At 54.5% G+C, this 25,406-nt stretch overlaps 1 protein-coding gene across 13 annotated transcripts in view; it reads right to left on the reverse strand.

The window, feature by feature from the left end:
- UNC13A (unc-13 homolog A) overlaps nt 1-25,406 on the reverse strand; it is a 62,329-nt gene that overhangs the window by 11,758 nt on the left and 25,165 nt on the right. For 3 of the 13 annotated variants that reach the window (XM_023247146.2, XM_023247153.2, XM_023247156.2), the window contains 28 exons: nt 24,256-24,840; nt 23,905-24,013; nt 22,109-22,155; nt 19,537-19,615; nt 19,368-19,373; nt 18,826-18,897; nt 18,333-18,552; nt 17,421-17,648; nt 16,402-16,543; nt 16,118-16,287; nt 14,736-14,851; nt 13,490-13,653; nt 12,943-13,093; nt 12,562-12,630; nt 12,156-12,245; nt 11,803-11,937; nt 10,103-10,236; nt 8,485-8,570; nt 8,153-8,279; nt 7,293-7,389; nt 6,769-6,912; nt 5,910-5,993; nt 5,287-5,364; nt 4,976-5,064; nt 4,366-4,518; nt 3,050-3,173; nt 2,127-2,132; nt 368-406 (listed from right to left, as the gene is read on the reverse strand). In XM_023247146.2, coding sequence (XP_023102914.2) covers nt 368-406; nt 2,127-2,132; nt 3,050-3,173; nt 4,366-4,518; nt 4,976-5,064; nt 5,287-5,364; nt 5,910-5,993; nt 6,769-6,912; nt 7,293-7,389; nt 8,153-8,279; nt 8,485-8,570; nt 10,103-10,236; nt 11,803-11,937; nt 12,156-12,245; nt 12,562-12,630; nt 12,943-13,093; nt 13,490-13,653; nt 14,736-14,851; nt 16,118-16,287; nt 16,402-16,543; nt 17,421-17,648; nt 18,333-18,552; nt 18,826-18,897; nt 19,368-19,373; nt 19,537-19,615; nt 22,109-22,155; nt 23,905-24,013; nt 24,256-24,840 — 3,544 coding nt within the window. The remainder of the gene's footprint in view (nt 1-367; nt 407-2,126; nt 2,133-3,049; nt 3,174-4,365; nt 4,519-4,975; nt 5,065-5,286; nt 5,365-5,909; nt 5,994-6,768; nt 6,913-7,292; nt 7,390-8,152; nt 8,280-8,484; nt 8,571-10,102; nt 10,237-11,802; nt 11,938-12,155; nt 12,246-12,561; nt 12,631-12,942; nt 13,094-13,489; nt 13,654-14,735; nt 14,852-16,117; nt 16,288-16,401; nt 16,544-17,420; nt 17,649-18,332; nt 18,553-18,825; nt 18,898-19,367; nt 19,374-19,536; nt 19,616-22,108; nt 22,156-23,904; nt 24,014-24,255; nt 24,841-25,406) is intronic. The other 10 variants (XM_045048108.1, XM_045048071.1, XM_045048070.1 and 7 more) reach the window with 6 other exon arrangements.

Genomic DNA, 25,406 nt, shown 5'->3' on the forward strand with positions numbered 1-25,406 from the left:
CTCGGTCGAGGGCCGCGGTCCAGCGTCTGGGGCCCTTCTTGAAGTCACAGAATTTCAGCGGAACCCAGCGCTGAGATAAGCTCTCTGGGTCTTGTTATGAGAGGGAGGGAGCTGTTTGCATACGTTTGCGTACACATTTGCCCACACGTGCACCCAGACTCCAAGCCATGTCCCTGAAGAATCAACTCGTCTCTGACTTCTGGTTTTGTGGGAGTTGGTTAAGACACCTGCCTTTTACCTGTGATCCCCAGCTGACCTTCCTGCTCATGCCAATGAACACACACACGCACACACACACACACACACACACACACACACACTCGGACCCCGGAGCTCAGGACCTCAGCACAGATGAGGCCCTCATTACCTTTTCTAATCCCTTGCCATGTTTTCTCAAGAGGGTGCCCTGCAGAGACAATGTCACAGGGTGATCAACCTGGCAAGCCGTGTGGGGTGGGAACCCAGGGTGATCACATACGTACTCATGGGGACAGGAGGTAAGGGGCATCTAATACCGCACAGGGGGCTGATGGCTGGGTTGCATGTGTGTGTGCCTCAATGATCAACTCTTAAAGGCTGTAAGAGAGTCAGAGAGACAGGGAAGAGAAAGAGAGGAAAAACAGAAATACAGAGCCAGAGAGAAAGAAGTCACTGCCAAAATATAACCCATTTACGTTTACTGTATATATGAGGATCTTGTTGCTTGGGTCAACAGGAGAACAAATGGGCTCCAAATTCAGACAGGCCTGAATTTGAAACCTGACTCTGGCCTACGTTTACTACGTGGCCTTGAGCAAGTGACTTCTCCTCTCTGAGCCTCAGCTTCCCTCATCTGCAAAATAGGAACAATAATATCCACCTCACTCAAAGGGTTGTCACGAAGGTGGCCTGTAACATCAGCTATGAGGTCTGGCATACAAGGAATCATCAATAAATGTGAATCCCTGGCCCCCTGGGTGGCTTAGTCAATTGAGTGTCTGACTCTTGGTTTCGGCTCAGGTCATGATCCCGGGGTCATAGGATCAAGCCCCACATCGGGCTCTGTGCTGAGTGTGGAGCCTGCTTGGGATTCTGTCTCTCTCTCTCCCTCTGCCCCTCTCCCCTGTTCATGCTCCCCCCCTGTCTTTAGCGGGGACGGATCGACTCCCCTTAGCTCCTTGCTGCCACCCAGTGGTTACAGCCAAAGATCCAGACTGCAGCCACCAAGAAGTGAGACGAGTACGTGCGAACTTTGGACAGGTGACATCTTACGACGACCTGTCTTGCCCACAAAGGGAGATCTCTGCCCTCCTATGTGTCTACATATCGCCTCCGCCAACAATAATGTTAGCTCTAATTTTAGTGACCACACAGCCTAAGCTAGTCACGGAGATGAGCACTTTAATGCATCATCCCATTTGGTTCTCAACCCTCAACAGAGTTACTGCAGTGAACCCCTTTTTCCAGACAAGGAAGTGGAGGTTGAGAGGTGAAGTGACTTCCCAAGGTCACAGAGAGAGTGGCTGGGCTGGGATTTGACGCCAAGATGGCCTGACACAAAGTCACGGATGCTACCTCCCACCTGGGTGCCTGGGCGTGTGCCCGGGATTCATGTGGTCGTGGGGTGGGACTGGGAAGGCAGAGGTGGTAGGAGGGTCTGCACTGAACAGCCGAGTGGGGACCCAGATGGTGAGGGCCTGTATTTTGGGAGGCTGCTAGCAGTTCAGAGCCCAAAGGGGAGGTCAGAGCGACTCCGTCGACTTTTAACCTCCTTCTGGCTTTGGGGAGAGACTGATACCCTGCTGGAGTCTGAGAATATGGGAGGAAGGGTGATTTCCAACTAAAGGACAAGGTCAGATGGGAAGGTCCTGGGCTCGGGGTTTGGGGTTTGGGAGGCGGAAGGTAGGTCCTCTCTGCTTACAACGGGGCGGGGTGGGCGGGCGTGGCCTCCCTCCCTCCAGGCCCCGCCCCCTCCCCATGCCCCGCCCCAGACAGACACAGGCACATCTAGGCGGGAGGTGGGACAGTGGGTGGGGGGCCGGTGGGTGAGGAGGGGGCGCTGGGTGGGGTGGGTGCAGCCACGCGGTGGGCCGAGTCCAGACACAGAGCGGACGGACAGACAGACGGACAGAAGGGCCTCTACTTACGATCATCTGTCAGCCGCGATGGGGGCGGGGCGGTGGGGGAGGGGGGAATAAGTCACCATGAGTCTCCCAGGAAGGTCAGGGAGGGGGCGGAGACGGCACCGAGGGGCGGACCCCGTGCCCCTGCCCAGCCCAGAGGAGGCAGGCAGGTGGTCGGAGGTCCGAAGCCTCCCCCACCAGGGTTGCCTCCTGGTGGCCCTGCCCATCCTCCCCAAGCCCCCCTCCTGTCCACCCAGGAATGCCCTCTCACTCTGTGCTGTGCTATGAACCCGTGTGCCATTGCTGTCCTCAGGCCCCCACACCTCCCGGGAGGAACCCACTCCCAACCACGCCCCACTGCAGAGGTCTCGGGTCCCCCACTCCCTCCTGGAAGCCTGATCCCTGGGGATCACGATCTCTGGGCTGTTCCCAGAAGGGTTCCAGAGGCATGGCCCTGGTCTCTGGATGAATGCTGACCTCTGCTTGACTTCTCTGACCTTGGATGCTCTCTGTGACCTCTGATTGACCTCTGGGAGCCCTCTGTCTCTGATCTTTGAAGTCCATGGTGTCTCCCCTCCTTGTCTCTTGATTGACCCCCCCAAGGGCCCTCCGATGAACACACTGACCCATATGCCCTGCGTGATCCATGGATGGCCATGAGCCCCAAACTGACCTCTTTATTTTCTGGGTGACCTCTGACCTTCATAAGCCCTCCTGACCCACGGGCGGCTTCTATGTCCCCTTAGACCATCTCTTAACCCTACTTGACCTCTTTTTATATATCTGACCCAGGCATGACCTCTTTGACTCTTTGATGACTTTTGACCCGTATATGACCTCTCTGATCTTTGAATGGCCCCACTGACCTCTGAGCCCCAATGCCTTTGGCACCAAGTTCTCTGGGCTCCCGCAGGGGAGGTGGCCCAGGGATCCCCTGTGGGCCTCACCGTCTGGTCGGTGAGGGGTGGCAAGACGATGGTCTTCTCCATGGTGTTCATGACCAGCTTCCATAACTCCTTCAGCACCCGCTTCAGCACCGTCTTCTCGCAGATTTTGGCAAAGAGAGTCAGGCTGGAAGTGAGGGGCAGATCTGAGACACGGCCCAGCTGGCCCGTGACCCACAGAGCCCCCTTCCCTCAACAAATGTGGGAAAGGACTCCATGGACCCACCAGAGGGCACAGAGCCTCTACAGGGACCCCTGGATGGTCAGCCTGATGGAACTATGGTGTATGATACACGTGAAGAGTGAATGGCAGGTGGACAGGCCAGCAGGGGCCGGACTGGAAGGGGACTCAACACCTGGGAGGAAGGCCCGGGCCTTCGGATGAGGGCAGTGGGGAGCCATGGAGTGTTCAAGAGAGACCTGTTGGAAAGAACAGAGTGGGGGGCAAGCTAATAGGAAGGCTGGAGACTAGGGACTGTGAGGGGGCTGGGGCCATGCTCAGGAGAGAGAGGGAAGGGGAACGATGGGAAGAGGGGAAACCACAGGGGCGCCTCGGTAGCTCAGTCAGTTAAGCGTCCGACTCTCCGTTTCGGCTCAGGTCACGATCTCATGGTTTTGTGAGTTCGAGCTCCACATCGGGCACTGCGCCGACAGCGTGGAGCCCGCTTGGAATTCTCTCTCTCCTTGTCTCTCTACCCCTCCCCTGCTCACACTGTCCCTGTCTCTCCCAAAATAAATAAATAAAAGTTAAAAGTTTTTTTGGCAAAACAAAAGGAAGGAAAACAACAAAGAATCCGTGATTGGATGTATGGGGATCGAAGGAGACGGGGTATTCCACCATGATGCACCCAGCAACTGACCCACCCATCCAAACTATCCCTCCCCCAACTTCCTTTAATGGCCCCTCCATATTTTGCCTTCCCCCTTCCTCCCTGGCTCCTTCCCTCCCAACCATCCTTCCACCCATCCATCCATCCATCTTCCTATCTCCTTTCCTTCCTTCTTTCCATCCTCTCATCTACACTTCCATCCACTTATCCTTATTTCAATCGATTGATCCATTCGTCCACCCATCCATCCATCCATCCATCCACCCATCCAACCACCATCCACTCACCCTTACAAATATTTCCTCACCAGTCCTTCCGATCAGTTACCCACCCATCTTCCCATCCTTCATACCTCCACCCACCCATCCAAACCATCCAACCACCACCCAGCAAACATGCCCCTAGTGTCCCCTCCAGGTCAGCCCTGGGTTTCTGAGGTCCCATCCCTGACCACCCCCTAGCCGTCTCAGTCCACCCAGCCTGACTCACTTGCTGTCCAGCAGGTCCATGATGGGTTGCAGTACATTGTCAGCGTCCTGGGCCACGCTGCTGCAGGCACTGGCTGGCACGTTGCCCGTGCCCTTCACCTGGCTGAGGATGTCACCCATCTGCTTGACACACTCCTCGATGTGTGGCTGGAAGCTGGGGGCACAGGGGGTGGAGCTCAGGCCAGGCTCTCCAGGCCTCCCAGAGAAAGGGTCAGATGAGGCCTCAAAAGCTGACCCGTGGACCTTGATGTTTTATGCCAAGCATCAAGGAGGCATGGCATATCACTGAGCAGGGGAGGGGATGGTGTGGAATAGCAGAATTGGGCACTGTGCTGAGACATTTACTTGCGTTGTTTATTTCATTGCACAGTCCTACCCAGGCACTATTATCATCCCCACTTTATAGATAAGTAAAGTAAGGTTCAGAGAGGTTGCATGACTCACCCAAGGCTATATAGCTAGTAAGTGGGAAGCCAGAATCGAACTCAGGTCTAACTCCAAGCCTGAAATCTTCACCACTAACTACATCTGCTGAGTCTCTGGATGCCCCAGGCTCAGAGGTCTGGGGGCTGCCCCCTCTTGTCTGCTCCCAGCCCTAGAGGTGCCCCCACCTGGTAGCAAACACCCGGCTGAGCTCGTCCAAGACATTGTTGAGTTTCACCTGGAGCTCCTTCAAGATGTCACTGGCCTCAGCATCCAGCTGAGGAGGGAGAAGGGACATTAGACCAGGTTTACAGAGCAGCCACATAAGTGGGGCATTTGCCCATCCAACCCAGGGAAAGAGATCCCAAAGGGCTGGGGAGGAAACGGGCACAGATAGCAAAGCTTCTTGCTTGGGTCGGAGGGAGTGGTTGAGCTGGAATTCATCAACAGCCTGCAGGGACACAGGGGAGACGGTGACCCTGCCCAGGCCTCGCCTTACCTCTTTTCCTCCCATGGCTTCGAACATCTTCTCCAGCTGCACTCGGAGCTGCTGAGTGTTGTTCATGAGGATGCAGGGCTGGCGGTGCAAACAGAGCAGAGATTCAGGACTCAGGATCCCTCCCCAGAGCCTCCCCCATCCACTGCCGGGGACCCCGGGATGGTTTCAGGGTCTGGGTCCAGAGAAAGCTGGGGTCCCATAGGGTCATCTGAGAATGGAAGACAGCCTTGGGATCAGATTCCTGGGAATGTTGGGGAGGACGGTCTCTGGGGATTGGCAGGGGGAATCAGGGCTCAAGTAGCTCCTCCCCCGAGGGGGGCTGGCTTCTGGGAGTAGCAGGAAGGGGAGAGTTCTTGTCACACACCTATATTCTCCTACGTGGTCTCAAAGCTTTGCAAGCTCACATCCATACACCCTGAAGGTTTCATTCACAACAACCAGACAGTGACACACTGAAGGCACGTGGCCTCACCTCCAGATCCCCTCAGACACACACAGCCAGGTACACGGACACACACAGTTGGACATACACAGACAGAAGTATCAGAGCCCAGGGAAGGATGAGCCCTTGGGGGTACAGAATGGGGATGGGAGGGGACAGGACAGGGACCCCCAAAGGTCACCACTTTCTCCTTCTCCTTGGAGCAGTAAGAGGCGAAGTCCTTGGAGATGATGTCTGCATACTGGAGGAGCACATTACTGATGGTCTGGGGAGGATACAGATGTGGGGGAAGAACAGGAGCTGGAGTTAGGCAGGCTCATCAAGAGCCACTAGTGAGATCAGGGATGAACCCAAACCCCTATGAGCACTCAAGATGGACCCATTTGATGGGCGAATTCTCCACCCAGGATGACCATCACAACAAGAGGAGACACCACCAGGTAAAGATGATTATTTTATGTAGAGCCAGCTTTTTCACAGAGCAACCAACCATCATACTAACCCAGCTCCAAGCATGAGCGTGACTCAACCCCAAATGGAATCCCAATTCTTACTTGCAGTCCTCGACTTCAACCCAGCCTAAAGCCAATTAGCCGGAACCCTCAAACCCAGTTGGATGGCCTTGACTTCCAAACTCACCCCAACACCCACCCAAATTCTACATAAATCCCAACACTCACTCCTACCTCAATGCCAAATGGAATCTCAATCCCAATAATAACCCTAAACCCAACCCCAACTTCAACCCCATCTTCAACCTTGACCCCAGCTCCAAATTCAACTCCAACTGTAACCACAACCCTGACCTCAACCTTAACCTCAACCTAAACACTGTCTTCAACCACAACTCCAACACTGATGTCAACCCCAACCTCAATCCCACTGATATCACCAACCCCAACTTTGACCTCAGTCCTAATCTTAACCCTGCCCCTGACCTGGACCGCAATCCCAATCTCAAGTGCAACCCCAACCCTGACCCTATCCCAATCCCATCCCTCCCCTGGACTCCATTCCCAACCCCACCCACGCTCCCGCACCTTGGCAAAGCGCCTCATATAGTGCCCCACGATCTGGGGGTCAGGGCACTCAAGTTTCTTGATGATCTCAAAGCTCTGGTTGAGCTGGGAGAAGACATCCACCACGGAGCAGGAGAACAGAGCGTGCTCTGAGGTCTGCTGGAACTGCAGGGGTGGGGAGGCCATGAGGGAAGAGAGGGGTCAGAGCCAGACAGTCCCTAGAGTCCAACCCTCCCACTCTTCATGGGGAAAGCCAGAGACCAACTGCCCTGGGGTGAGATGGACACTGTGGAAGGGTGACTTAGAGGTGGACACAGAGACTATGGATAGAGAGAGTGGGGCTTCCAGCTGGACGAACTCTTTCATTTGTTGAGTGAACAAAAAACCTTCGAAATCATGAACAAGATGAAGACGGTAGTCACCTTTCAGAGACTGGCTTCATCTCAAGGGCAAGTTTTGCCTCCATATTGGATCCCAATGGACCCCAGAGGGAGCAAGACCACTGTGGGCAGACTAGGGGCTTGGTCATGGGTCAGTCTCCTCACCCCATCCTTCTTGTCTCGCTCCAGGGCCCCATGCAGGAAATCCCGGGACACCTCCTCATTCTCATCCAGCCACTGGATGACAAAGGGCTCAAACCACCTGGAACAGAGAGCAGGAGTGAGGTCTTGCCACCTCTTGTCCCCTGGCCCTCTGCTTTGCCTGGTTCTGGATGGTACTTGGGCAGGTCCTCCTCTCCCTTGAACTCACCCTGTGGCCTCCGGTGGGGGGCTACTCCCTGCTTCCCTACCCCACCAGGCCTCGGTTACTTCAGCCATGAAATGGACCTCATGACCACTGTCAGAGAAAGGCCCATACTTGCAGGAACCATGGTTCAGATAAACGACCCATGGGTAAGGGCATTTACTCTCTGGGATCCCATTACCTGTACAACAGAGGAGTATCTATCCCACAGTGCTGCTGTGAGCGTGAATGACACAATGTATAGTAGGTCCTCGGTAAATGGTGACCACCATCCTGCTCTCCAACACAGCCCGTGAGTCAGACATCCAGAGTTCAAATCCTGGCTCCGTCACTTATTGGATGTCACCTTGGGCAAGTCCTTCGGCATTTAACTCTCCATTTCCTCATCCACAAAATGGGAATTATAACGCTCCCATCTTATAGAATCGTCAAAAGGATTAAATGAGAAAAGGCACATAGGACTGCTCAATGCAGTTCCTGATACTTATGAATGTTAATTGGGCTATAGGAGTCCATAGTCTAATGGCTGAAAATAGAGAATACTAGGTTTGCACCCCACTGTGACCCTGATGCCTAGGGAACCCTGAGTAGGTCAGCCGTCATCTCTGGGCCTCCGTCTAGCTGTCAGCACTACGGTTCTGGCCTGGGACAAGGGACTTACGCAGGGTACTCAGGCACGCGGTCCTTGAAGGCAGGAAGCTCTGCCACATACTCGTTATATAGCCACTTGACCTTGAAGTGTAGGTTCATGTAGTCAGCACTCTTACACAGGCGATGCTTGTCATGCTCTGGTAGGGGGAGAACGGACGTAGCTCAGTCAGGAAAGTGTCCACCTTCTGTCTTGGCAGCACCTGCTCTGGCCATCACAGGTGTCCAACCTCAAGCTTGAGGGTCCAGGACACTCACAGCCTTGGAGGGGATACTGAGGCACAGCTACCTACTGTAGCCAGGCTGGCAGACATGGGAATTGTGCGGCGGGGGGGGGGTACTTACCCTCCATGGCATACTTCATGTCCTGGGCAAACAGGTTCCACATCACTTCAGCACTGATTTTACCCACGTTCAGCTCCTGGGGAAACCTGGTGAAGGTCATGGAAGTATGAAACCTTGGCAGATGGAAGCAAGATGGCACAGGCTGCTTTGGCCTTCTGACCCAGAGGGTAGTGCAGGACAGGCAGAGGGATCTGGATTCAAGCCCCCTCAAAGCCACTGACTTGCTGAGTGACTCTGAACTGAAGCCCTGCTTCTCCCTGAGTCTCCATCCATCTATCTCTCCATCCCTCCATCCACTCATTCACCCAGCTTTCTACCCACCCATTCACTCACCCATCTGTCTATCCACTCACCCATTTCTCTATGCATCCATCCATCCATCCATCCATCCATCCATCTCTCCATCCAATCAGCTATCCATCCATTCCTTTATCTACCCATTCATCCTTCCACCAATCTATCCATTCATCAACCTATTCATCCATTCAGTATATCCCCATCCCTCCATCCATCCATCCATCCATCCATCCATCCAACCAGCTATCCATCCATTCCTTTATCTACCCATTCATCCTTCCACCAATCTATCCATTCATCAACCTATTCATCCATTCAGTATATTCCCATCCCTCCATCCATCCATCCATCCATCCACCCATCCATCTCTCCGTACAGCCATCCATCTCTCCATCCAACCAGCTATCCATCCATTCCTTTATCTACCCATTCATCCTTCCACCAATCTATCCATTCATCAACCTATTCATCCATTCAGTGTATTCCCATCCCTCCATCCATCCATCCATCCATCCATCCACCCATCCATCTCTCCGTACAGCCATCCATCTCTCCATCCAATCAGCTATCCATCCATTCAGTCATACATATCTCCATCCATCTTCCCATCCATCCATCCACCTTTCAGTCCATCAATCCCAAATCCCTGATCTTAACTGAATATCTAACTAACCAAGAGATACTGGCACACCAGAGTTAAGAGCCCCTCTAGCACTCAGGGATAAATAAGACACAACAGTTCATTCAGCTAACATAGATGAAAACTCTACAGATACATAAATCCATATAAAACTGTGTACATATTCACACACAATTACACAATATGCAATATTGTATATTGAAGTGCATTGCACAATTGTACGCATATATACAATATACATTTAAACCCATAGGCCACAACTATACACAGAATTACATCCACACACAAGATATAATGCAATTTAAATGTAAAACATTTGGTGGAGTATTTAACACACATTAAATACTTGAACAACACTGCTTATTGTTATTTACGAGCCTACACTATTATATACATATGTATACATTTTTATTCACACAAATCAACATGTACAAAATACATATCTGATTATACCAGTGATTGTATACATACACACAGTTTTATGTTTCTGTTTATAAATTATGCCATATTTCATTCAGGCACAACCACACCTACAGTTGCCTCCACATACGCATCATTTTATGTGTAATTAGACATGGTCGCCTTTACACATAAGACACAAAGTTGTGTGCACACACACACATACACACACACTATAAACATACACCTCCAGATAATCAACTACACGGATGCACAACTCACTGGTTGAGGCAGGGAGTGTATGAATTCTTGTCTTCCTCAATGATGGACACTATGAGAGTGATCAGCTTGGACCAGAAGTCAAGGTTCTTGATGCTGGGTCCCTGTTCCTCTGGGGGAACTTCTCCTTTCTTAGCCTGGAAGGGGCAATGGAGAGATTGGCGAGAGGGGTTCAGGGGGTGGGTGCCTCAGTTAGTTCATTATTGAGGGGTAAGAGGTTAGTGAGGAAGGGGCCCTGTTAATAGTGTGTGGTTCAAGTGGGAAAACTGTATGAAAAGGAACTGAACTCTTGTAAACTGGTCTAAACAGAGCTCATGTCCCTGCAGCTCGACAAAGCTTGATTAGACTCAACTCATAAAGTTGAATAGAACTGAATTTAGTTGAAAAAACCTGAAGCCCATGAAACCAAATGGAACTGAAATGAATGCCAATCAGGCCCACTTAGCTTAACAGATGGAGGTTCTCAGCGTTAATTCAGTGAAACTGAACTTGGGCCAATTACACTGAGTGGAGTGGAATTAAACTTAACTGGATTGAATTAAACTCAAATGAATTCAATTGGATTGAACCTAATCAACTCATCCAAGAGCAACATCATCCTAAGTCAAAATAATGGAAATAAATAGACTTGAACTCAACCCAACCTAAACTAATCTAATTCAACTCAACCAAGTCATCCCAATCCAACTCTACCTACTCAACTCAACCTAATAGCCTCAGGCCAGCTCAATCCAACTGTAGTCAGTCAATGAAAATGGATGCAGCTAAATTCAACTGAAACAAACCCAACTCATTCGAACTCAACTATACCCAAGGCAACAATCCAGCGTATCCTAACTCAAGTCAACTCAACCCAGTCGAGAATAACTTCAGTTCAACTGAATAGAAAAAAAAAAATGGATTTTTGCTCAAGGAAACTCAGCTTAATACCACTCAGTTCTGCTCACTAATTAGCCAAGAGCAATTTTAAGTCATCTGAAAAGAAATAAATGAAGCTGAACAGTTTATAGTTAAACCAAACTCAACCCAATTTAATCCACTGCACCTCAACCCAATTCAATTCAAAGTGACTTGATTTCAACTCAAGGGACTGTAAATGAATGGAATGAAATAAAATCTCACTAAATTCAGCTTATCTTATCTCCTATCAGAAGCCCAAGGTGAGGCAGGGGTCACCTTAGCTCCCACAGACTCTTGCAATTCCTCCACCCCAGGGCTAATCATCCTAGGTTGTGAATTTCCGATGTGTACATCTTTCCCTTCTAATAAGCCATGAGCTCCTTGAAACCTTATTGACAATCCTGGGGCATTATATGTGTAGATAAACACATATTAAAAGATCTCAAATAAACTGACTTGAAATGGCCCAAACTGAATTTTACTCAAAAAATTCAATTCAACTCAACATTTAGAACAGTGATTCTATCCTAGGCACACTGTATGCTTAACTCAACTAAATTCAGCTAAAACTGAATTTATTGAGCATCGATTGTGTATCAGGTGCCAAGCACTTACCTACACTTTATCTAAAGGTTGCAGTTCATTGAATCTTCTCTTCAATCCTGAGATATGGGTTTATGACCTCATTTTACAGAGGGAGATACTGAGGCTCAGTTAAACTGCTTGAGAAGGGGAAGCTCTGGAACTTGGTCAGGGCCTGGTTGGTATCCCCTATTCCTTTCTGCTTTATCTGGGGTCCTCACCGGATCTGTCTGGTATTCCCGGCTATAGAGTTCATGACAGTTGTTGAAGATGTACTCATAAGTCGAGTTGAGGCAGGCTTTCACGCAATCTTTCACCACTTGGCTGGCTCGGGGTGGGCTCTGGAGTTCTTGCACCTAGAGGGAGGGAGACGGGCACGAGTGGGCACAGCTGGGACAGGAGGTAGGCAGGAAATGGCTACAAGTAGTTATGAGCTTAAGGAAATGTAACAGGATGAAAGCAAAGGGTCACTGAGAAAGGGCACATTTCTCCAAGAGAAACGTTACTCGGTTAGGAGCTAAGAGTCCTGGAGAATGCCCCTTGGAGAGCTAATGGCACCGGGTCCCCTTCTTACCTTCATCCGAAAGAAGGTGATGCTGGTGAGAAGGTCCACAGTGGATTTGAGGTCCTGGAGTCTCTCTGGGCTGCTGGCTGGGAAGTTATTCTGTTGGAAGGGAGAAGAGAGGTTGGGTTATGAAGAAGGCTGGGTCGGGGTAGAGTGTTTTAGGGGAAATACAAGAGCTCCCAAGTTCCGGGAAGTGGGTGGGGGGTCCATGAGAACACCTTGAAGCAACTAGGGCGGGAGCTGGTTGGACGCACCAAGCACGTTGGGCAGGTGCTGCCCATCTATGTGCACACATGTCAAAGGAACACATTCCACGTGTTAAGATGGGTCCTCCCATGTGCACACCTGCCGGGAGCTCTCCCTTCCAGGCACACGCGTGTAGGAGCAAGCAAGTCATTATGGGTGCACTTCTCACCCGATACATGGAGAGGTCGATCCGAAGGGAGTTGTGCAGCTGGTCCAGAAGCTTGACAAAGCGCTCTTTCTGAGGAGGCAGAGGAGGAGGATGGACAGAAGCAGGGACATGGGGGGTCGAAGCAGAGACATGGGGGTCGAGGTGGCTGCCACTCGAGTGCTTACTATACACTAAGTGCACCCCATCCATCATCGAAATGGGCCTTCACAATATCCATTTCCATTCTACGAGAGGTAAACTGAGGCTCAGAGAGGACAAGTGACTGGTGCAGAGTCACAGAGCAAGTCAGGTCCAGATTGGAGACCACGGAGTCACACAGGGTCCGACCCGCACAGGGTTGGGCTCGCCCTCATCCCCCCAGCCCCGGTCCCCAGGACTGACCCCAAAGTTGGAGGCAGCGAAGCGGTCAGAGGCGGACACGTTGGTGGAGGCGGTGGTGTGCGCGTAGTAGGCATTGATGTTGGCGAGAAGGGTGCTCATGACGGCGGGCACCCCGGGACACATGTACTTGGAGGAGAGGCAGGCAAAGTGGCTGGTGGGAGGGAGCGGGAGGAATTGGGCTTGGCATCCAGCCAGGACAGGCAGTGTTCCCCCCAGAATGCCTCCAAGACAGCATCTGTGAGGGACTCCCTCTGACCCCTCAAACCATTCCCTCTGCCTGATTGTGTCTCCCAAGTTTCTCTCGGTCTCCTCTCTGGGTTGCCCTATCTCTGCCTCTAACTCTGACCCTCACCCTGTCACTTTAGTTGCCAGAAACTGCGCTTTCCTAACCTCCAGGGGATTACAGGATGCCCACCACACCCACGTCCTCTCTGGCTCCTTCTCTCAAAAACCCTTCCACCCCAGATCTGCCAGTGTCTGCTAGGGAACCCCCTCACCCCGGTTTCCTGCACCTTGCCCTCAAGTCCGCCCCAGCCTGCAGCCTCACGTCATGGCTTGGTAGATGGACTCGACGCCGTAGCGCATGGCAAATTCATCCACAATTTCCTGGGCTGTCTCATCATAGTAAACCTTCCAGGCGTCATCACCCTTGGCATCTGGGATCTTCACAACCCCGTTGTTCTGCACGTCTGTCACGAAGTGGAACAGGTTCTGCCACCGAGAGGGAGAAGGCATCGTGAAGAGTGCAGTGAGGCACAAGGGGTCGGAGACCCCAGGCTGGAGGCAGCTTACATCATCCATCCGTTTGTTTATTCATCTACGCTGATTTATTCATTTATTGATTGATTGATTCATTGATTCATTGATTCATTGATTTATTGATTTATTCATCTACGCTGTCATCCACCCATCACCCATCAACTCTCGCAATTACCAAAACATTTCACCAATCCACTCATCTGTCCTTGTAACAATTCAACCACACAACCATCCGTCTGTCTTACATCCACTCATCTACCCATCCATCCACTTGTCTACTCACTCATCCATCAATCCAAATACTCCCAAATCTACCTATGTACTCCTCTATCCTTTCGTACATTTATCCGTTTGTCCTTCCATCCAAGCATCTATCTAAACATCTGTCTGCCTGACCATTCATACACTCATCCACCCACCCAACCCATTCAACTACCCAAAACTTCCCCCATGTGCGAATCCTCCCTTTTAATAATTCGACCACACATCCGTCCATCCCATACATCTACCCACAACTTTGTCTATCCAGCAATGGATCCATCCACCCATTCAACCATCCATCATCTATTTACTACCCATCAATTTATCCACCCATCCATCTTTCCACCAATCCGCCTATGCAACTGCCCCAAATCCACTCATTTCTACTTTCAATAGTTCAACCCCACATCTGTCCATCCGCCCATCCTTTTATCCACCCATTATGCATGTGGCCATTCAACCAATCATTTATTCACTCAAAAACTGAGTCATCTCCAGGAGCCCCCTGTTCGGGTCTGGGACGGGCGAAACACCTGGAGCTGGGTAGTGAGAGTCTGCCTGGAGGTCAAGGAGGGCTTCCCAAAGGAGGGGGCCCTGAAGTTGGATGGAGAGGGAGGAGTTTTCCAGGCAGTAGGAATGGCATGGGGGGATAGTCTTTGAGGCCCAGAGAGTATGGAAGGCGTGGCTGGAAACAGGAAGGTGGAGCTGGGGTGGTCAGGGATGGGAGGAGATCGCAGTGAGCTGTGAAGGCAGGGAGGGGCGTTGGGCCTCACCTCGTGTAGACAAGTGTACTGGACATGGTAGGGGGCCACCTTTTCTTCGCCTTTGATCTCCACACTGATGTGTAGCCGGATGGCACCTGATACGGCGGATTTGTCAGTCCGCTTGTCTGCAGAACAGAAGGGGACCTCTGCATCAGACCTTCCCAGTGTAGGCCGGGGATATTCTAATGTATGCATGACGGTAGGCTAGGAGTCATGACCCTGAAGTTAAGACCCAGGTATCTCTTCTCAGATCGGCTCTCTGGGCTTGTGCCTCTCCCAGTAGCCTAGAACTCACTAGGCCCCGTCTCTTCCTTCAAACTAGGATTCCACACCCTGCTTCCTTGCGCAGATTAAATTCCCGAGTCTGCATCTTCTCTTTAACCAGGAGCCCTAGGCCCTCCTTCTCTCCCAGACTGGGCTCCCCAGCCCTGCCTCCCCTATCAGATCAAGATCCCCAGCGTCCACTCATCTTAGATAGGATTCCTGGGTCTGCGTCTCTCTCCTCAGACTAGGATCCTGAGGTTTTGCTTCCTGCCCCCATCAGACTGGGCCTCACAGAAGACCCTTCCTCCCCCGTCAGACTGGGCCTCACAGAAGACCCTTCCTCCCCCGTCAGACTGGGCCTCACAGAAGACCCTTCCTCCCCCATCAGACTGGGCCTCACAGAAGACCCTTCCTCCCCCATCAGACTGGGCCTCACAGAAGACCCTTCCTCCCCCATCAGACTGGGCCTCACAGAAGACCCTTCCTCCCCCATCAGACTGGGCCTCACAGAAGACCCTTCCTCCCCCATCAGACTGGGCCTCACAGAAGACCCTTCCTCCCCCATCAGACTGGGCCTCACAGAAGACCCTTCCTCCTCCGTCAGACTGGGCCTCACAGAAGACCCTTCCTCCTCCGTCAGACTGGGCCTCACAGAAGACCCTTCCTCCTCCGTCAGACTGGGCCTCACAGAAGACCCTTCCTCCCCCGTCAGACTGGGCCTCACAGAAGACCCTTCCTCCCCCGTCAGACTGGGCCTCACAGAAGACCCTTCCTCCCCCGTCAGACTGGGCCTCACAGAAGACCCTTCCTCCCCCGTCAGACTGGGCCTCACAGAAGACCCTTCCTCCCCCGTCAGACTGGGCCTCACAGAAGACCCTTCCTCCCCCGTCAGACTGGGCCTCACAGAAGACCCTTCCTCCTCCGTCAGACTGGGCCTCACAGAAGACCCTTCCTCCCCCATCAGACTGGGCCTCACAGATCCTGATTCCCCCATCAGATTGGGACACACAGACCCTACCTTGTCCATCAGACTGGGCTCCTAGACTACCTCCTCCTGACACTGGTTCCCCACTTGGGCCCCCTGGGGCACCCTCCCTGTCCCCTTGCAGGACACCACCCATGCTCACCCAGGTTGTACCACACGTCCATCTCGCCGCTGAGTGTCCGCACCTCGATGATCGTCTGTCCCAGGAAGTCATCGGATTCCCTCTTAAACCGCTGCTTCACACGGGATTTGATGTCATCATCCTCGTCCCAGACACGCACCTTGATTCGGTCTGAGGAGTTGTGACATTCACTGCGGGGGGAAGGGGAGGCAGAGGCTGGGGTCAGGTGGCTGGTCTTGGAGCCCCCTTTGGCTGCTCCAGCAGGGAGTCCACCTGGGCGGCCAGGGGTTCAGCCAGGCACTTACAAGTGGAAGTTCTCCTCCCACACAGGGTTCAGGTTCCCATAGATGGTTTTCGTCCGTTTCTTGGTCTTCCCAACCTGGACAGTGACATAGGGGTCACTGGATCCCGTCTTGTCCTTTGCCTGCAAGCCCTGGGCACAGACCACTGGAAGACACACAGGACAAATACAAATACGGGCTCAAGGAGTGAGGCGTACGGAGAATAGTCACTGACACAGGTTCCCTGCTGCTTACTGGGGACACCTGCGACATGGCCTGAGGGCTTTGTTCTGACCATGGGAGCCCATGGGGACACCCACAAGACAGGAAGGGCTTTCTGAAGAGTTAACACCCCCGGAGTCCTCGGCTGATGCTGGATGGGAAGGTTGCCCTGGGTCACCCCTGGGTAAGACATTCTGTACATTGTCCTCCTGAAATTTCCAGCAGGATTGAGCCTACAGTTGCTCTCAGAGTCGCCTATTTATTGGGGTCCCCTGCAGGGCTCCTTCTCTTCCTGCTCCCAGACTCCTGTCTCCACCCACACTGGGGCTTCCTGGGGCCACCTTCTGGATACCCATATGCCCCGAAATCCTCATCTTGGGGTCTGCTTTCAGGGAAATTCGAATGAGGTTGGGCATGGATGAACACCCGAAGGCCTCCACCCGGGCAGGACCCTTCTGCCCCCAGTGGTCAGCACTGTCCCCCAGTGGTCCTGATCGTTGACACCCTGTGTAGGGCTCCTTCCGTCCCAGGCTCACTTCTCAACTCCCATGGCATCACCCCCTAGATAAACAACGTGCCCTCAACTCTTCTTCTTGGGGTCTGATTCTGGGGGTGGGGTGGGGCACAAACCAAGACTCATGCAGACAGCGTCGTGCACTCCCATTTGGAGGCACACATGCCCACCGCGGGAGCACAAACACACCTAGGGACATGGGACAGATATGGACACACTACACACAGCCAGAGGAAGAGCCATAGGAGGGAGCACAGGGGGCTGAGAAGAAGGGACCCTGTGGCCACCCCCACCCCCGCGGCCTCACCAGTGATGCTGATCTTGGCCGACCACTTGGACGTGCCGTCCAGCACGCTCTGCTTGACCGCCTTCATCTGCTGCGTATGCGCGGTCTTGGTCACGGCGAAGATCTCCTGGATGAGCTCGAAGATCTCAGGTTTGTTCCGCTCCCGGATCTTCATGCGGTCCTTGAGCACCATGATGATGTTCTGCGTCCGGTCCTCTGCCCCGTGCTTGGAGCTCTTCTCTGCAGCCCCTGTGGACGCAGAGAGCAGTCACCGTCCAGAGCGCGCCCCCTCACCGGAGCGAGAACCCCAACTCCCACCTCCAGCTTCCTGGGCTGCGGCCAAGAGTACTTAGAGCCGTGGGGGTTCAGGTGACTCGCGCCCCAAAGCTAGAGCTGCTAGAGATTTCGACATGCTCTCTGAACCCTCCTACCCCTTCTCCCCGGAGTACCCACCTTGCAGCGCGAGGGGGCCGCGCTGAACCCTCGCGCTCCACCAAGACCCCGCCCCTTCTCTGGCTCTTCCCTCCCCCCACTCAGAGCTCCCTCCCTCTCTGAGCCCCCTCTCTAACCCATTTTTCTCCAGGGGAACCGCTGTCAGTAAGCCCACCCTCGGACAGTGTAGTTAGTCCCTGAGTCTCTCCCCACCCCTCTCTGACCTCCTCACGCCCCCTTTCCCCTCCTCTCGCCCCACTCCTGCGGCCAACGAGTCCCTCCCCTGTTCTTGCCCCGCCCCCGCGGAGCCCCGCCCCCGCGGAGCCCCTCCCCCTGCGGTGCCCCGCCCCCACGGAGCCCCGTCCCTCCGCGGAGCCCCGTCCCTCCCCGGAGCCCCGCCCCCGCGGAGCCACGCCCCCGCGGAGCCCCGTCCCTCCGCGGAGCCCCGCCCCCGGAACCCCGCCCCTCCCCGGAGCCCCGCCCCTCCGGCCCCGCGCTCACGCTGCAGGCAGTCTGCGTTGAGCAGGTCCTGGCACTTCTCGTGGCACTTGACGCCGCACTCCGTGCAGCGCATGCCCTGCCGCGCGATGCCCCACAGCAGCCCCTCGCACTCGTAGCAGTAGGTGGGCGTGGTGGCCGTCCACACCTCGAAGTTGTGCGGCGTCGTGCAGGAGATGGGGTAGATTAAGGCTTGCAGGGTCTTCTTGTAAACGTGGTTTTTCTGAGCGGAGAGAGAGGGGCGGCATGGGGCGCTGTCCTGCGCCACCCTCACCCCCTCGCTGAGTGTAGTAAAGTCCCCGTCCCTCCCCCTGCCCCCACACCGTCGGAATCCACGGTTCCGGGGCACAGATCATGTCGGCCGGACGCAGCGCAACCAGATCGTGGGGAGGGAGGAGTGCCCGTCCCTGCCACGCTCTCCTCCTCTTCTTCCCCGGAGCCCCCAGCCCCCCCCCCCCCCCGCTCAACCCCGTGGAAGGGGAGGCGCCCCACGCACCAGCTCCTCGTTGTTCAAAGTGCTGGAGGCCAAGGCGGAGGTGATGCCCGCTTTTCTGGACTGGACCAGGGACTGGGGCAGGGAAATCGCCAAGGGAGTCACCGGGGTCGATTCACACCCGTAGGGTTGTCACCACGAGCAGAATCCACAGCCATGGTTTGGGGCCGCCAGCGACGGATTGCAGCCACGGCCACAAATAGCAGCAGGAGGAGGGCCAGTGAAGAATTGGAAAGTGACAGAGGCTCTGGGTTAGAAGGGACCCTGGAAGGTGAGCAGCCTCACACCCCTGACTCACCCATCCCCCCCACCACCAGGAACCAGACTCAGGAGCTGCATTTGGCCATGATCAGCACCCACAGAGCAAAACTACCAGCCACTCCAGGAACCAAGATCAGGAGTCACCTGCTTTCTTCCCCACCCAGAAACTGTAGGACAGGGCAGGGTCCCCTCACCCCGGAACCCATGCATTGGGGGCCAGTTGGAAGATCCTAATGGGGGGGGGGTCTGAGGAAGAGATGGGGGCTCAGGTCACTACCACTCACCATGGCCTGAAGTGTCCATGCAGCAGGCAGGGTAGAAATCAGATTACATTAGTCCCAGGGAACACCTTGCCAGCCCCCAGCCCCAGGTCTGCCATGGGCAGTTGTATAGGTTGAGCACTGCTTATGGCAGGCCTGCTCTGCTGGGGGAGGAGAGGGCACAGGCGCTCACCAGGTCGCTCACGAGTGGAATGGGCTTCCTCTTGCGGATGTCCGGCATGCTGTCAATGATGATGAGGCCACCGCCAGGGCTGTAAGACACACACGGGGATGTCAAGGGCCCAGGCGTCTCCCTGTCTCCAACAGACATCACTGGAGGCCTGGGCAGGACACTTGATCTCCCCGGGGCTATTAAAGGTTGAATGGTGTCTCCCAAAAAGATACATTTAAATCTTAGCCCCTAGTACCTCAGAAGGTGGCCTTATTTGGAATATCTGGGTCATTGCAGATATAGTTAGTTAAGATGAGCTCACGCTAGACTGGGTGGGCCCCTAATCCAATATAACGGGTGTCTTTATAGAAAGAGAGACAGCAGTGTGACAACAGAGATCAGAGCGACACATTTACAAACCAAGGAATACTGAGGATTGCCAGCAACCACCAGCTGGCAAGGCAGGGAAGGAGTCTCCCCTACAGGTGACAGTGACAGAGGGAGCGTGGCTCAGCCAACAACTTGACTTTGGAATCCTGGCCTCCAGAACTGTAAAAAGACTATTCTCCTGTTGGTTTAAGCTGCCCATTCGGTAGTGTGTTACGGCAGCCCCAGGAAATGAAGACGACTCCGGGCCTCAACTTCCTCACCTGGGAAATGGGGAGATGATGCTGTTGCCCAATTTGAATGGAAGTTTGAATGGACGTTTGAATAAACTAAGATATTCACGAGACACTACCTAATTGAAATAGGTATTTCAAAATTGAAAATACCTATGTACATTTAAAGTCGATCCTGGAAGGAGTGATTTCGAAGCTGATGGCTACGCAGCTTTGGCGTAGCTGGTGGGTCAGAATGAGCTACTTTGTGGGAGATGCTACCGTGGCCTTTACGGATTCACCTTACTGGGAGGGGCCCACATCCCAAAGAGGGTTCAGGCGTGGCTCTTCTCCAGAAGGTTCCCACTGGCCAGGGAGAGAGATGCCTGGCAGCCAGTGACTCTGGACAAGCCCCCGGGTGCCATCCATGTTCCAGCGCTGCCTGGAGGATCAGGCAGAGGCCTGGTGACTCCCGAAATACACCTGGGCTTGGCTCAGGGGGCTTGGCTCCCCAGCCTGACCCCCGCCCGCGTCTCTCGAGGGCATTTCCTCCATAGATCACGTGTTCATCCCCGTGTCAGTCCCAGCTTCCGGGGCTCCCCCCAAGGACACGGGCTCATCTGGGAGTCACAGCGTCTGTCTCCGCGCCTCTGTTTGCAAAGGACGAACAAGGGAAGGCAGTCACCCTTCCCGCTGCTACTTGAAAACATTAGTGCACTTTAAAAGTATCTTTTAGGGGCGCCCGGGTGGCTCTGTCGGTTAAGCGTCCGACTTCGGCTCAGGTCACGATCTCGCGGTGCGTGGGTTCGAGCCCCGCGTCGGGGCTCTGTGCCGACAGCTCGGAGCCTGGAGCCTGCTTCCGATTCTGTGTCTCCTTCTCTCTCTGCCCCTCCCCCACTTGTGCTCTGTCTCTCTCTATCAAAAATAAATAAACGCAGAAAAAGTATCTTTCAGGGGCACCTGAGTGGCTCCGTCGGTTAAGCACCGGACCCTTGATTTCAGCTCAGGTCATGATCTCAACGGCTTCCGGAGCTCAAGCCCCGCGTTGGGCTCTGCGCTGACAGCACGGAGCCTGCTTGGGATTCTCTCTCCCCTCTCTCTCCGCCCCTCCCCGCTTGCGCGCTCTCTCGCTCTCAAAATAAATACAAACACAGATACAAAGTAAGTGTTTAAGAATATCTTTTACGGGGCGCCTGGGTGGCGCAGTCGGTTAAGCGTCCGACTTCAGCCAGGTCACGATCTCGCGGTCCGTGAGTTCGAGCCCCGCGTCAGGCTCTGGGCTGATGGCTCGGAGCCTGGAGCCTGTTTCCGATTCTGTGTCTCCCTCTCTCTCTCTGCCCCTCCCCCGTTCATGCTCTGTCTTTCTCTGTCCCAAAAATAAATAAAAAACGTTGAAAAAAATTAAAAAAAAAAAAGAGTATCTTTTACATCTTCTAACCTCTCCACTCAGGCGCTGAAGGAAGAAAAGCCCGCGTAAGCGCTTAGATAGGACAAAAGGCTCCACGGACGCCCAAATAACTGTCATTAAAGAAAGGGTCACCATTAAAGAAAGAGCCAGCGACCGTAGCCATAAGCTGGGATGTTTAAAAACGGAATCAGATCAACAACTTCACCCCGGGATTGCAGAGGGACGCTGCAGGACACAGGCTTTTCCTCTCTCTTATACTTATTTCTCTAGGAGGAAGTGATCTTGGATAACGCGAGTGTCTGGGGCAAGGCACGTACCTCTCTGGACTCAGTTTCCCCACCTGGAAAATAGGGGTAGCGGTCCTCCCGTGGGTGTGTTGTGGGGATTCAATGTGCGACTCTCTCTGGCTTCTGTCCGGGGTGAATGCTTATGCTAGTGGCTACATTATTTCACCCGATCTGTCACTCAAGCTGTCCCCTGTCTCCACGGAGCGGCTGGCTATCCTCCCTGGGCTGACGCTATGGTGTAAGCAGTCTCGAGCTCTGGATTCAAAGCTTCCTCCTTCCCCCACGACTCCGTTACTCACCCGCCTTTGAACCACAGGGATTTGGACATCTCTCCTTCTCCTCGGGCCTGCGTGACAGACAGACAGACAGACACGGTCAATGTGGCAGCCTCTCCCCAGAGCAAGGTAGGTTCCACACCCGCTTTTGTCTCCTCTTTGGGCCGGGAGTCAGGAGGTCCGGGTCCTAGTCCTCACTGTGTGTCCTTAAACTCTCTCTGGGCCTCAGTTTGCCCAATCTGTAAAATGGGGAGAGAAGAGCTCCTCTCTACCACCCACCTCAGTAGGACTCGGTCTCCTTGTCCATCAAACGTGGGGACGTGTTAGCATCATCTCCAACAAGAGCCCGTGCACTATAGTCCTGGGCTTCTCGGGGGTTGGTTTAAACACTCGTAAGATTCTGTCATTCTCTAAACTTCTCCCGGCCTCACCTGCTCATCTGGTCTTGTGCCCCAGGGCCTTTGCTTGAGCTGCGCCACTTGCTCCTACGCCCTCCCACCTACTGCTCCCGACCAGCCTCCATTGATCCTTTGTTTTTTAAATATATGAAATTTATTGTCTCCATTGATCCTTCAGATCTCATTGTAGACCCAGAGCTGACACCCTTACCTCCTATGCAACTAAAGGGTGGCATGGTGGGAGAAGGGTGGGGAGGGTCCAGCACTCTCCTGAAATATCACTGAAGCATTTTGGATATCACTTCTCCTTAAGTGTCACCTCCTCCAGGGAGTTTTCCTGATTACCTTGGATTCGTTTTACACCCCTTCTACAAGACCCACAGAGCCTGCCCACGTTTATTTGGTTTTTGCCATATTACGAGTTCCACTAAAGAGTCGCTGCTGTTTTTTATTTTTCATTCAAATTGCTGATGTAGTGAAAGTTATTCTATAGACCTTACACTGCATATTCTTTTCTACCCTTTGCTTTTAGAACTTAGTCAAAAAATTTTTTTCAATTTTAAAACATAAGACATTCGATTGGAAACTTCTGTGGCTCTGACATTTGACGGTCTAAGACCTTGAGAGTCTGTTTAGGATATCCTACTGCCAGCCTCACCCCCTGGATAATGGTCCCCCTGGATAATGACACTGCTCTGTCCCCAGCCTAGGGTGGCTTGAACAATTGAAGAGAGAAATGAGGGGCCTCAATCCTGCTGCCTGACCCTAACGCTAATGCTTTCGCCTAATTCCTTCTCTGACACTGACCAGACCTGAGACCTTTCCCCAACCCTGACTCTGGTACCCAGTGTGATCCCAGGCACTGATTCCTTTCCCTAACCCCAGTGTTAACCCAGACCTCTGATCTCTGACTGCTGCCCTCGCTCTGACCTCTCTCCCTCTCCCTCACCTCTATCCCTATCCATGAGCTTGACTCTGACATGGCTGTAACCGTGACCTGGCTCCAGGTTCCAGCTCACCTCTCCTTCCTCCCTCCTCAGAAATCCCAGGTGGGCACGAGGGAGGCTGGGCCGGGCCTTGGTGGGGCCAGCTGGCTAGGGGGGAGGGCAGGCAGTCATGGGAGACCAGGGAAGGGCCCTTCTGGAGACAGATGAAGTCAAGGTGCAAACAGGGCCAGAGAGGGGTCAGGTTGGACAGGGGCTGGGCCGGGAACGGTGAGGCCAGGATGCAGGCAGGTGTGGGTGGGGCCAGGTTGGGGTGGGCGGAGCCATAGAAAGACCAGGATGTAAGAAAGCGAAGCAAAGCCGTGGTGGAGGGGGCGGGGAGGGGGTGTCCGGGGGCAGTGGGCGTGGCCACGCTGTCCACGGGCGGGCCACGGCAGGTGTCAGCGGGTCTGGGCATTGGGCTGCAGCTGTCACTCACCTCCTGCAGCTGCAACCGCACTTTGTTGAAGGCTCGAAGCCAGTTGGCCTTGGCCCTGGACACGGAGTCCTGACCCTCCTGGCCTTCCTCATCCTCTCGTCGCCTGAAACTGAGGCAAGGGGCGTCGTGAGGCTCCAGGACCGGCCCTCCCTTCACCCTCCGCCCTCCGAGCGATGTCAAGCCCTGCGTGGCCTCTCTGGCCCTGCAGAGACACAGTGACCCACCTGTAGCCCCTCTGACGGGCCTCAGTGCCCCCTCCGCTTTCCCGGCCATGACCCCGCGACACCCTCCCCTCCATTCCCCGGGTCCATGCTGACCCCATCACAGCGCCACTTGGCCCCCTCCCATTACCTCTCCTCAGACTTGGGGGGCTCTGGCTCAGGGGCCCGCTCCGCTGTGGGCGCCTCCTCCAGTGCGGCTGGCCCAGGGGCCGCCTTGGCCACGTCGGGGGCCTCAGCAGGCCCGGCCGGAGGCCTATCCTCCTTCTCGGCTGCGGCCGGTGGGAGGCTGACACGCTTGAAGTCTTTGGGCTCAGCCACGGCCACCTCCTCCCGCTGGGCGTAGCTCCGGATGTCATCAGGCACCTCCTCCTCCTCCTCCAGCTCCTCCTCCTCGTCAGGCAGCTCCTCCTCCTCCTCCAGCTCCTCGTCCTCCTCCTCCTCCAGCTCCTCGTCCTCCTCCTCCTCCTCCTCCTCCAGGAAGTCCTCCAGCTCCTCGTCCAGCTCCTCGTCCAGCTCCTCCTCATCCTGGTCCCAGCGCGGCGAGTCCTTGTGGTAGCTGACCGAGCTGTGGCACGAGTGGTAGGAGTCCCGGTCTCGCTCGTCCTCTATCTCGGAGCCCTGCAGGCTCTGCTCGTCCGGGTCGAAGTCCTCGCTCAGCTGCGAGCTGCCCTGGCTCAGTTCCCCCGAGGAGGCGTAGCGACTGCTGCCGGTGGGGCTGTGGGGACCAGCCAGGGCTCAGCCGGGGAGGCACCCCGGAGCCACCGCCCGCCCCCCCCCGCCCCCCCCCCCGCGCCCGTCACGCAGGCGCCACCGCCCCGTCATTCACTCAGCACTGACGGAGGAGCGCCTATGGGGCGCCTGGCCTTGCCCCGGGTACCTGGGAAACCTCGAACCCGCCGGGCGCCACTCCTGTCCTGGCGCCCCTCCGATGTGCTGGGGACCCCGATCAGTGCCTCACCTCCAGTCTTGGGAGATTTAGTGCTTCTGCAGCTCGAACCTGGCCATGGCTCCTGATGTCCCCGAATCTAGATGCTGCCCCAACGTCCCCTCCTGTCCCCGACAGCACTCGCCTCCCGTGGAAGCCACAGAGGGGCTTTTTCAAATCATAAACGCAGGCATTTACGTCCCTGTTCTAAAACCTGCCGTAGCTCCTTAGAGCCCTTGGTATAAAATCTGGGCCCTGCCCTACACCCCAGGGTGGCCCAAACCCCCCAGCCTCCCCACCTCATCTCCCTCCGTGCTCCCATCTCTCCCCCCCTGCTCCGGCCACACTGGCTCTTT

The sequence above is a fragment of the Felis catus genome, chromosome A2 (genome assembly GCF_018350175.1).
Source record: "Felis catus isolate Fca126 chromosome A2, F.catus_Fca126_mat1.0, whole genome shotgun sequence".
NCBI classification, from domain to species: domain Eukaryota; kingdom Metazoa; phylum Chordata; class Mammalia; order Carnivora; family Felidae; genus Felis; species Felis catus.